We start from the raw sequence: 12,500 nt of genomic DNA on the forward strand, positions 1-12,500 counted from the left end.
ACTTTAAACAGTAATACTTTAAACAGTAATACTTTAAACAGTAATAGTAATACTTTAAACAGTAATACTTTAAACAGTAATACTTTAAACAGTAATACTTTAAACAGTAATACTTTAAACAGTAATACTTTAAACAGTAATACTTTAAACAGTAATACTTTAAACAGTAATACTTTAAACAGTAATACTTTAAACTTTAAACAGTAATACTTTAAACAGTAATACTTTAAACAGTAATACTTTAAACAGTAATACTTTAAACAGTAATACTTTAAACAGTAATACTTTAAACAGTAATACTTTAAACAGTAATACTTTAAACAGTAATACTTTAAACAGTAATACTTTAAACAGTAATACTTTAAACAGTAATACTTTAAACAGTAATACTTTAAACAGTAATACTTTAAACAGTAATAACATATAAGCAGTAATACTTTAAACAGTAATACTTTAAACAGTAATACTTTAAACAGTAATACTTTAAACAGTAATACTTTAAACAGTAATAACATATAAGCAGTAATACTTTAAACAGTAATACTTTAAACAGTAATACTTTAAACAGTAATACTTTAAACAGTAATACTTTAAACAGTAATACTTTAAACAGTAATACTTTAAACAGTAATACTTTAAACAGTAATACTTTAAACAGTAATACTTTAAACAGTAAATAAACAGTAATACTTTAACAGTAATACTTTAAACAGTAATACTTTAAACAGTAATACTTTAAACAGTAATACTTTAAACAGTAATACTTTAAACAGTAATACTTTAAACAGTAATACTTTAAACAGTAATACTTTAAACAGTAATACTTTAAACAGTAATACTTTAAGCAGTAATACTTTAAACAGTAATACTTTAAACAGTAATACTTTAAACAGTAATACTTTAAACAGTAATACTTTAACAGTAATTTAAACAGTAATACTTTAAACAGTAATACTTTAAACAGTAATACTTTAAACAGTAATACTTTAAACAGTAATACTTTAAACTTTAAACAGTAATACTTTAAACAGTAATACTTTAAGACTAGACTTTAAACCATACTTTCTGACTCCTCTGCAGGAACATGGATCTTCATGACTGAGTGGATCTTTTCTCCTTCAGGAGTTACTTACAGACTGCGGAGTCCCGGATCCTCTGCGGGACTAAGTCAGGTCCTCCTGCGGGGAGAGGACGGGCTCTGTGGCTCTCTGCTGCTCTCTGCTCCTATAAGAAGAGGGGGGAGGAGGAGGAGGAGGAGGAGGAGGAGGAGGAGGAGGAGGAGGAGGAGGAGGGGAGAGGGAGGAGGAGGAGGGGGAGGGAGGGAGGAGGAGGAGGAGGAGGAGGAGGAGGAGGAGAGGGGAGGAGGAGGAGGAGGAGGAGGAGGAGGAGGAGGAGGAGGAGGAGGAGGAGGAGGAGGAGGAGGAGGAGGAGGAGGAGGAGGAGGAGGAGGAGGAGGAGGAGGAGGGAGGAGGAGAGGAGGAGGAGGAGGAGGGAGGAGGAGGGGAGAGGAGGAGGGAGGAGGAGGAGGAGGAGGAGGGAGGAGGAGGAGGAGGAGGAGGAGGAGGAGGAGGAGGAGAGGAGGAGGAGGAGAGGAGGAGGAGGAGGAGGAGGAGGAGGGAGGAGGAGAGGAGGAGGAGGAAGAGGAGGAGGCTCTGCGGTGATTTATTGCGGTTTCAGCTTTGGGACAAAACAAGTGAAGGATGTGAGGAATAACTGCGGGTTTCCTTTGACCAGCAGACAATAGAGGCCCAGCTGGAGGAGGAGGAGGAGGAGGAGGAGAGAGGAAGAGCAATAAGTTATTAATGATTAAAGGAGCACAGTGCTGATTATGAGCACTTTATTCAGCATATATCATCATAATGAAAAACACAACAGAGTTTCAGTCATTTAAAAATGATTTATAGCACTAATAAATACATTTAAATCATTGAAAGAAACAGAATAATCAATACATTACACATCACACTGTGCAATAATAGTTAAAAATAGTTAAAATAGTTTTTTTTCTCTGTCTGTAAATATAGTATTTCAGTTGTTTTTTCTACTGTTTTTTATTTTATTTATTTTATTTTTATTGCTTATTTATAATACTTGTTTTTTTTTTTTTTATCTTGTCTTTCTTCTACTATGTCTCTTGTGTGCACTTTACTCTCTGCTGCTGTAAGCCTGCACATGTCCCCGCTGCGTACTAATAAAGGATTATCTTATCTTATCTTATCTTATCTTATCTTATCTTATCTTATCTTATCTTATCTTATCTTATCTTATCTATCTTATCTTATCTTATCTTATCTTATCTCTTATCTTATCTTATCTTATCTTATCTTATCTTATCTTATCTTATCTTATCTTTATCTTATCTTATCTTATCTTATCTTTATCTTATCTTATCTTATCTTATCTCTTATCTTATCTTATCTTATCTTATCTTATCTTATCTTATCTTATCTTATCTTATCTTATATCTTATCTTATCTTATCTTATCTTATCTTAAAACATGTAAAAATTAATCTAATGTAAAGATAAAATAAATAATCACAATATATGCAAAGATATTTACAATCTATTTAATGTAAATATAATTTAATGAAAAATATATGTATAATATTTTAATATTTAGTATGTAATTATAATATATTATACATTTTATCACATTATCTTATATGACCCTTAAAAAAAATAACTTCAAAGTTTAAATAAATTAATATGACTTAAATTTTAATTAAACAAAACAAATATCTTAAAAACTATAATAAGAATTTAAATGATTTTATACAAATAAAACAATTAAAATAATACAAATGAATAAAGCTAAAAAATATCTTTAATAAAACGACAATTAATAAAATAAAGATCAATTAAAACATAAAAGTAAATATCTATCAATTAAATCTGTCCTCTCTGGTTTTAAATAAAGTTCTGAGCGTTTAAATAAAAACTTTATTGACAGAACACGTCACCTGACCACCTGACCGGAAGGGCCTCTGCTGCTGCCCGAGGACTCTCAGTGCGCATGCGCGGCGTTGCTCCGCTCCGCTGCACAGAAACACAGAAGAAGAAGAAGAAGAAGAAGGTCGCCCTCTAGATGACGTCACACAGGTAACTCTGATTTCTGATTGTGTCTCTGTCACCTGAACGCATCAATCAATAATCAATCACTTTTTATTATTATGAAGTTTTTATTTTCTGAATAAAGTTTTTATTTTGTTTCTCGGGCTCTGGGATGTTTGCGTGTTTCCATGACAACAGAGCGGCTCCCTGGCTGTGATTGGCTGAGAGGAGGAGCCCTCCAAAATAAAAGTCTTAAATAATGAAAATCAATAAAAATCAAAGTTTATTCATTAATCTGAGGATAAAAGACCTAAATGTTACTATAAATAATACAAATATAATAATAATAATAATAATAATAATAATAATAATAATAATAATAATAATAATAATAAAAGTCAGAAGAGATTCAATACAAACTACAAGTTAAAAATAATATTATTTAAGTCTATTATTTCATTTAATATTATGTACTTCATTTTACTGGATACTTTCAGAATAAAAGCCTAAAGTTCTCCTAATAAAAGCAGATAATGAGATGTATTCTCCTTTAGATTTTATTCAATTAAATGTTTCAATCTGTAAAACTGATTTTAAGAAGTTTTATTTATTTTGTCGTTTGAAAGTGACTTTTTAGTTTTTACGTCTACAGACAAAAAGATGAGAAAATAATAATAAAAGAAGATTAAACGGCTCAGAGGTCTCTTTTGTTTTCTGTCTTTTATCTTGTAAATGTCCTCAGATCAGTTCAGTGCTCCTCCTCCAAACCTCCCCATCACCTCCCCCATCACCTCCTCCAAACCTCCCCCACCTAACCTCCCCATCACCTCCTCCTCCAAACCTCCCCCACCTCCCCATCACCTCCCCATCACCTCCCCATCACCTCCCCTCCTAACCTCCCCATCACCTCCCCATCACCTCCTCCACACCTCCCCATCACCTCCCCATCACCTCCTCCTAACCTCCCCATCACCTCCCCATCACCTCCTCCTCCCCCAAACCTCCCCATCACCTCCCCATCACCTCCCCACCTCCTCATCACCTCCTCCACCTCCTCCCTCCCCCCACCTCCTCATCACCTCCCCCCATCCTCCTAACCTCCCCATCACCTCCCCTAACCTCCTCCAAACCTCCCCATCACCTCCCCATCCTAACCTCCTCCAAACCTCCCCACCTCCTCCTCCCCCAAACCTCCCCATCACCTCCTCCTAACCTCCCCATCATCACCTCCCATCACCTCCTCCAAACCTCCCCATCACCTCCTCATCACCTCCCCATCACCTCCCCCACTCACCCAGTAACAGTGAGTTTAAAAATCAAATATAAAGGCAAAATGTATTAACAGATGTTTCTCACCTGAATTATCATCATTCATTTTATTGTATAAAACAATTTTAAAAACAAATAAAACACTAGAATAAAAATGAATTATTTAATAAATTATAAAATGAATATTACATTACATACATTACATTACATTACAGTCATTTAGCAGACGCTTTTATCCAAAGCGACTTACAGGAAGTGTATTCAACATAGGTATTCAAGAGAACTACTAGTCACCAGAAGTCATAATAGAATAGAATAGAAAACACAAAGAAAATAGATTTTTTTAACATAAAATAAAGATAAAAGTCTGAGTTCTGATTAAATTATCATAATTTTGACTTTCTGTTATTTAAATTTTGAATATATTTAATACATTTAATGAACAATATATAATTGAATAAAAATAAAATTACTATAAATATAAAAATAGATTAAAAATAAATAGTTTAATTAAAAAAATCTCATCCAAAATCTGCTCTAATTAACTGAGTCACAGTACAAGTATACAAGTATACAAGTACACAAGTATACAAGTATACAAGTACACAAGTACACAAGTATACAAGTACACAAGTACACAAGTATACAAGTACACAAGTATACAAGTATACAAGTACACAAGTATACAAGTACACAAGTATACAAGTACACAAGTACACAAGTATACAAGTATACAAGTACACAAGTATACAAGTACACAAGTATACAAGTATACAAGTACACAAGTATACAAGTACACAAGTGGATCCTTTAAGATTTAAATTCTTCATTATAAAAGATGTGTTTAACTTCTTTAAATCACTGTAGTATTAGTACTGCAGTACTGTGTGTACTTTATGTTTGTAGTACACATGAAGTACCTCCTCTGATTGGTCCTCAGCTCCTCTAACAGGAAGTGGGCGGCGGCTCAAAGGGCTCTCCAAGACCTCCTCCAGGACGAGTACCCCGCCGGTCCTCCTGGTCCTCCTGGTCCTCCTGGTCCTCATGTGGACCGGCTGCAAGTGTCCCAGGACCAGGCCGTCCTGTACCTGAAGTACCTGCAGGTGTTCCGCGGTCTGGAGGAGGTCTACGAGCAGCTGGTTCAGCCCCAGAGGAGGCGGGCGGTCCGGATGGTTCTGGACCGGCTGACGGGTCGACTGCTGGAGCTCAAGTCTCAGATGGTGGATCTGGATCTCTCCGAGTTCCACTACTTTGATGACCTGCTGCTGGACCTGAAGATGACCCCGGTGAGTCTGAAAGACCTGATCCTCCAGACCTGATCCTCCAGACCTGATCCTCCAGACCTGATCCTCCAGACCTGATCCTCTAGACCTGATCCTCCAGACCTGACCCTCCAGACCTGATCCTCTTGACCCGACCCTCCAGACCTGATCCTGGACCGGCTGCAAGTGTCCCAGGACCAGACCCGACCCCAGACCTGATCCTCTAGACCCGACCCCTAGACCCGACCCTCCAGACCCGACCCTCCAGACCTGATCCTCTAGACCCGACCCTCCAGACCTGATCCTCCAGACCTGATCCTCTAGACCCGACCCTCCAGACCCGACCCTCCAGACCTGATCCTCCAGACCTGATCCTCTAGACCCGACCCTCCAGACCCGACCCTCCAGACCTGATCCTCTAGACCCGACCCTCCAGACCTGATCCTCCAGACCTGATCCTCTAGACCCGACCCTCCAGACCTGATCCTCCAGACCTGATCCTCTAGACCCGACCCTCCAGACCTGATCCTCCAGACCTGATCCTCTAGACCCGACCCTCCAGACCTGATCCTCCAGATAAAGTGTGTGTTTATGTTTTCAGAAGGACCTGGAGGTCCCGGTTCCTCGTTACTTCCTGAGAGAGAAGATTCAGCTTCAGACGAAGTTCTCCAAGTTTCTGGAAACACAACGAACCAACCGGATGGTCAGAAATATATTTATTTATATTTTATTTTATATTTATATTCATTATTAAAATTATTATTATTATTATTATTATTATTATTATTTGTTTATATTTTATATTTTATATTTTATATTTTATATTTTATATTTTAATTTTCATATTTATATTTAATTTTCATGAATTATTTTATTTTAAATCTGAGAAAACAAACATTAATAAAGTTCTTTTGAATCTCTGTCTGCATCCAGGTGAGTCGGGTCCAGGTGAGTCTGGAGGAGGCGGTCCGTCTCCTGCAGGTGTCTGAGCGCGCTCGGCAGGGACGAATCAGAGCCCAGTTCATGAAGGAGCTCGTCCAATCAGAGAGAGGCGTCGGCAGACACACCTGGAAACCCACAAACCTGACCCGGGACCAGGCCGCGGTCCGGATCCAGAAGGTAGGACTAATAAATAATAATGACTTTTACATTATAAATATTATATAAAATAGTTTCTTCTTAAATCTAATTCATGATGTTTTAAAATTAATGGTTTTATATGGCAGAAAATCAGAAACAATCTTTTTAATAAAGATTATGAATTTAAGACTTTTTTAAATCAAGATTAAGACTTTTTATTACTTTTAATTCGAAATAATGAAACGGTTGAGTCATAATTTATTAAGATGTTTTATGAGAAATTACCTTCAAAAGTCTAAATCTGCTTTTTATACCAAGAACATGAGTTCAAAGTTAAAATTAAGAGTTTTTAACATAAAATATATTATTTCTCTGATTATATACTCATGATTATTAAAATACTTCATAAAGTCATTTTTTTACCTCACATGTTTTGTTGTGGTTCAGGTTTGGAGAGGTCTCAGTCAGAGGAACCGAACCAACACACTGAGAACCGAGGAGATGGTGTTCCTGGGAATGGTAACCAATATCCACTCACTGTGGTCCTCCAGACCCCGTAGATCCTCTATTCTGGTTCCTCATACACCCTCAAAGGTTCTCCAGTTCCCCTGGTTCCTCTGGTTCCTCTGGTTCCTTTGGTCTCTCTGGTCCCCCCGCTAGTTCCTCTAGTTCCTCTGGTCTCTGTGGTTCCTCCTCTGGTTCCTGCTCTGGTTCCTCTGGTCTCTCTGGACCCCCTTCTAGTTCCTCTGGTCTCTCTGATTCCTCCTCTGGTTCCCCCTTTGGTTCTTCATAGTTCCTAATAGTTCCCCTGGTTCCTCTGTTCTTTCAGATCCCAGCGGGGCCTCCTGGTCCTGGTTCAGCCCAGCTCCGGGCCCGGCGTGTGTCAGCGGGTCGGAGGCTGATCCAGGATCAGAACGAGGAGGAGTACCGGAGAGCCCAGCTGAGTGTGAAGCAGTCGGTTCTTGCCGTGGAGGGAACCGACATCAGGGAGACCCTGCAGGAGCAGATCCGCCAGTGGTTCATCGAGTGCAGGTCGGACCAGAACCACAAAGATCCGGTCTAAGACCTTTTATTTGTAACTTCCTGGTTCCTCTGGGTTTCATTTAAAACTCTATTTCTTCATTTTAAGACCTTTTCAAACACACAGACTCTCTGAGAACCAGAACCTTCAGGGTCCTTCAGACCTTTTCATTAGACAGAGTCCACCAGAGGTCAAAGGTCAAAGGCACCGCCCCCCCACCATAAACCTGTCCGCCCAGTTTAAGTAACTTTAGTGGTTTTTTTACTGCGTCTGTGTCTTCAACCAAACCCGACTCATCAGCAGCCAATAAGAGTTGACCTGAGGCGATGACATCATCGATTGTATTGATGAAAGCAGGAAGCAGAGACGCTGTGTTCCATCAGGTCTGGCAGCCAATCAGAGGCAATCGATCGGTGTTGACCTTTGACCTTTAGGAGCCTTTATAGGCCTGATGGAGACCTCCTCCTCTTCCTCATGATATCTTCATGACTCCCAGTTTAAAAGCTTTAACTGGTTCAGCTGGTTTCTCTTGATGGAAACAGGAAATCATTTCTGTGTTAAATGTTTTATTTATTTTACTTTTTGCATTTTTATTTATTTATTTAGTTTGTCAGTATTTTTTTAATACCTTTATTGATTTTAATTTAAGTTATTTATTTTGATTTATTATTACTTTTATTCTTTTTTTAAATTAGGTTATTAAATTATTATATTTATTTATCTGTTTTTTATTTGTTTTGTTTTTTTAGAAAGATTTTGTTGCGTTCTTTTTACATATATATTTATTTATTCGTCTCTGTTTATTCATTTTTCATTCTTTTATTAATTGATATTTATGCAATTTCTCCTATATTTCTTCATTTATTTATTTTTCTTTTATTATTGATAAAACAATAAAACAAAGAACGATATGAGATAGAAAATAAAAACTCTTTTCTGTCTGTAGAGACGCTACCGGGAAGTTTCCAGAGTTTCCTGACGGTGAAGACGGAGGATCAGCTTCAATATTCACCCACAAAACACCTGAGCAGGTGAGCGATCAATAACCTGATCAATAACCTCATCAATAACCTCATCAATAACCTCATCAATAACCTCATCAATAACCTCATCAATAACCTCATCAATCATCAATAACCTCATCAATAACCTCATCAATAACCTGATCAATAACCTGATCAATAACCTCATCAATGACCTCATCAATAACCTCATCAATGACCTCATCAATAACCTCATCAATGACCTCATCAATAACCTCATCAATAACCTGATCAATGACCTCATCAATAACCTGATCAATAACCTCATCAATAACCTGATCAATAACCTGATCAATAACCTGTTGATCGGCTCAGGTCTCCACTGAGCTGACAGCGAGAGAGGAGGAGAAAGAGAAGAAGAAGAAGAAGAAGAAAGAAGAACAGCGAGGAGGACCAGAGAAGAAGAAGGAGACGACGGGAAAAAGGAAGAAGAAGAAGAAGAAGAAAGAGGAGACGAAGGTACAATTTTCTATTTAATTATTTAAGTTCCAAAACAATCAATTAATCAATAGAAAATGTATCAACAATAAACAAATCAATAATAAAAATGATTCTGTATGTAAAATATTTAGTTTCACCTTTTATTTTTGCATGTTTTCAGTGATAAAGATGGACTTTTATTGTGAAGGAATGTTGTGTATTTTTCTAAAATATATAATAATAATTCATAATAATAAAAGTATGGAGTATTAGCTCCTCTGTTTGAAAATAAAAGTTGAAGTGAGAAGTTTTAATATTTGTTGAATAAAGTTATTTATAATTCTTTATTGTTCTTTATTGTGAAACAGGAAGTGGACCGTTGGGTGGATCCTCACTGTCTCCTCGCTGACGTCGGAGAAGGAGACCGAATCTTCTCAGGTTTAAACTCCATCACTGTGTTTTATCTGAGCCGTCTCCATGACGACCGCCAAGCATCATGGGAGCTGTAGTCCTAAAATACGAATATTAATGTAAAGATAATATTAACGACAAAGCAAAGTTCCTCTCAGCTACATCAATAAAACAGTAGAGTAAGAAGAGCAGAATCCTCCTCATGATGAAGATCTGATCCACAGAGGAAGTCAGGTGTTTGGGTGTTAGTGAGACCAGGATCTGGACTCTCTGTAGACCTGGATCAGGGAGCAGGACGAAGAAGAAGAAGAAGAAGAAGAAGAAGAAGAAGAAGAAGAAGAAGAAGAAGAAGAAGAAGAAGAAGAAGAAGAAGAAGGAGAAGAAGAAGAAGAAGAAGAAGAAGAAGAAGAAGAAGGAGAAGAAGAAGAAGAAGAAGAAGGAGAAAAAAGGATAATTAAATGTTTCAAAGTTAACGAGGAAACAAACAACGTCTCTTTGATCGATAATCTAACAGCTGCTGTTATTGATCAACTCTGATTATCAGTTTCTACTTCCTGTTGTCAGTCAGACTCAGAGGTCAAACTGCTGCACAGGAGACATGAATTACATATATGTCTAGACAAGACCAAGACCAGGACCAGGACCAGGACTTAGACCAGGACCAGGACCAGGACCAGGACCAACATGAATACTAAAAAGGATGTTTTAGTTTTTGTTCTCTGGTCTGGGATCAGGTCCTCCAGCTGCTATGAGCCGCTCAAACAGGAAGTGCTCGTTTCCCAGACAGGAAGTGGAGCCGTTGGCAGCAGGAAGTGAGGACAATCAGCTGCACCTGGATCAGTTCATTCACAGCGCTTAATTTGACTGTTTACTTCCTGTTTGGTCCTGAGAAAATAAAGGTTCTCACACACCTGACACTTCCCGTCCGTGTGTGTGTGTTCAGATGTGTGGCGTTGCCGTGACGACAGTCTCCAGCTGCTCAGAGAGGAGAAGAGACGGGAAGTGGAACAGGAAGTCCGACTTCAGGTGAGTTTGTATTAAAGTAACATGTTGACTGTCCCTTTAAATCTGAATTCTGTTTATTCACAATAATAATAATGAAGTTAATGTTTCATAATAATAACATTAATAAACTGTGGGTGCGTTTGATTTCTGGATGTTTCCAGGTGGACGAGCTGATGAGGGCGGAGCTGGAAAACCTCAGACTGGTTGTGGACAAAACAAAGAAGAAGAAGAACAAGAAAGGAAACAGAAAGGTCCAAGTCACTACATGACTGTGTCAGTGTGTGTTTGATTCTGTGGGGAGGACGTGCCAGACGGGTGGAGTCTCTCTGACTTCAACATGTTTAATGTGTGTTTTGTTTGTAGAAGAAGAAGAAGACCAAGAAGAAGAAGAGAGACAAGGACCTGACAGCAGACAGGTGAGTCTACCTGATGGATGTAATCTGAGCCCTGATTGGTTCCTGTTTGAGTCCTGAGCCCTGATTGGTTCTTCTCTCAGGTCGTTACAGTCTCTGTGTGAGGAGTTGATTCTGGAGGGTTTCCTCATCCAACCAATGGACATCAAGCTCTCTGACTACATCGGTATCAACAACAACAACAACAACATAAACTCACCTGTCTGTCTCACCTGTCTGTCTGTCTCACCTGTCTGTCTCTGTCTCACCTGTCTGTCTCTGTCTCACCTGTCTGTCTGTCTCTGTCTCCAGGTGAGTGCAGTTACTTGGCCTCCACTCTCAGACAGGTGAACATTGAACCGATGCCGTCTCTGTCTGATGTCAGGCAGCTCATCACTCTGTACACCGTCCTGCCTCTGGGTGAGCCAATAACTGATCAATACGTCATCAATATGTTATCGATACGTCATCGATACGTCATCGATACGTCATCAATACGTCATACGTCATCGTCATCAATACGTCATCAATACGTCATCAATACGTCATCAATACGTCATCAATACGTTATCAATACGCTGTTGTTTTCCCTCCAGGATGCCCGGCGGTCCTGGAGAAGTTCCCGGTGTTGAAGACTCTGCTGCTGGCCGGTCCGTCCGGAGTCGGGAAGAAGATGTTGGTTCACGCCGTCTGCAGTGAGACCGGAGCTCACCTGTTCCACCTAAGCCCCGCCCACCTGAGCACCAGGTACCCCGGCAGAGGAGGAGCCGCCTACCTGCTGCACCTGGTCTTCAAGGTGAGTCCAGACCTGCTGCACCTGGTCCTAAAGGTGAGTCCAGACCTGCTGCACCTGGTCTTCAAGGTGAGTCCAGACCTGCTGCACCTGGTCCTAAAGGTGAGTCCAGACCTAAACCTGGTCTGAAAACGGGTCTGAATGTGAGTGTGACATCATCATCAGTCCCTGGCCTCTGATTGGTCCGTGTTGTGTCTCCTGTCAGGTAGCAGGTGAGCTGCAGCCGTCTGTGATCTGGATCGAAGACGCAGAGAAAACGTTCTACAAGAAAACTCCAAAATGTGACAGAGAGGTCAGGAAACTCAAGTCAGGCCTTTTAATGTCTAAACGTTGTTTTATTCTGAAAGCCTGAAGCTATAGTTATCATTTTATTCTGAAAGCCTGAAGCTATAGTTATCATTTTATTCTGAAAGCCTGAAGCTATAGTTATCATTTTATTCTGAAAGCCTGAAGCTATAGTTATCATTTGATTCTGAAAGCCTGAAGCTATAGTTATCATTTTATTCTGAAGCTATAGTTATCATTTGATTCTGAAAGCCTGAAGCTATAGTTATCATTTGATTCTGAAAGCCTGAAGCTATAGTTATCATTTGATTCTCTGAAAAGCTATAGTTATCATTTTATTCTGAAGGTCTGAAGCTATAGTTATCATTTTATTCTGAAGGTCTGAAGCTATAGTTATCATTTGATTCTGAAGGTCTGAAGCTATAGTTATCATTTGATTCTGAAGGTCTGAAGCTATAGTTATCATT

General features: G+C 38.9%; 2 protein-coding genes across 2 annotated transcripts in view; one reads left to right on the forward strand and one right to left on the reverse strand.

Moving 5' to 3' along the window:
- ackr3b (atypical chemokine receptor 3b) overlaps window positions 1-1,193 on the reverse strand; it is a 5,343-nt gene extending 4,150 nt beyond the window's left edge. Inside the window, exon 1 of the mRNA XM_054623686.1 lies at window positions 1,134-1,193. The gene's annotated coding sequence lies outside the window, so the exon portion shown is untranslated. The remainder of the gene's footprint in view (window positions 1-1,133) is intronic.
- Window positions 1,194-3,086: 1,893 nt separating this feature from the next.
- Window positions 3,087-12,500, forward strand: part of LOC129111995 (dynein regulatory complex protein 11-like) — an 11,059-nt gene continuing 1,645 nt past the window's right edge. The window contains exons 1-16 of the mRNA XM_054624167.1: window positions 3,087-3,100; window positions 5,262-5,607; window positions 6,185-6,286; window positions 6,517-6,702; window positions 7,111-7,182; window positions 7,493-7,695; window positions 8,631-8,715; window positions 9,043-9,186; window positions 9,516-9,585; window positions 10,502-10,584; window positions 10,725-10,814; window positions 10,927-10,979; window positions 11,060-11,142; window positions 11,268-11,375; window positions 11,552-11,751; window positions 11,954-12,040. Coding sequence (XP_054480142.1) covers window positions 3,087-3,100; window positions 5,262-5,607; window positions 6,185-6,286; window positions 6,517-6,702; window positions 7,111-7,182; window positions 7,493-7,695; window positions 8,631-8,715; window positions 9,043-9,186; window positions 9,516-9,585; window positions 10,502-10,584; window positions 10,725-10,814; window positions 10,927-10,979; window positions 11,060-11,142; window positions 11,268-11,375; window positions 11,552-11,751; window positions 11,954-12,040 — 1,926 coding nt within the window. The remainder of the gene's footprint in view (window positions 3,101-5,261; window positions 5,608-6,184; window positions 6,287-6,516; window positions 6,703-7,110; window positions 7,183-7,492; window positions 7,696-8,630; window positions 8,716-9,042; window positions 9,187-9,515; window positions 9,586-10,501; window positions 10,585-10,724; window positions 10,815-10,926; window positions 10,980-11,059; window positions 11,143-11,267; window positions 11,376-11,551; window positions 11,752-11,953; window positions 12,041-12,500) is intronic.

The sequence above is a fragment of the Anoplopoma fimbria genome, chromosome 22 (assembly GCF_027596085.1).
Source record: "Anoplopoma fimbria isolate UVic2021 breed Golden Eagle Sablefish chromosome 22, Afim_UVic_2022, whole genome shotgun sequence".
NCBI classification, from domain to species: domain Eukaryota; kingdom Metazoa; phylum Chordata; class Actinopteri; order Perciformes; family Anoplopomatidae; genus Anoplopoma; species Anoplopoma fimbria.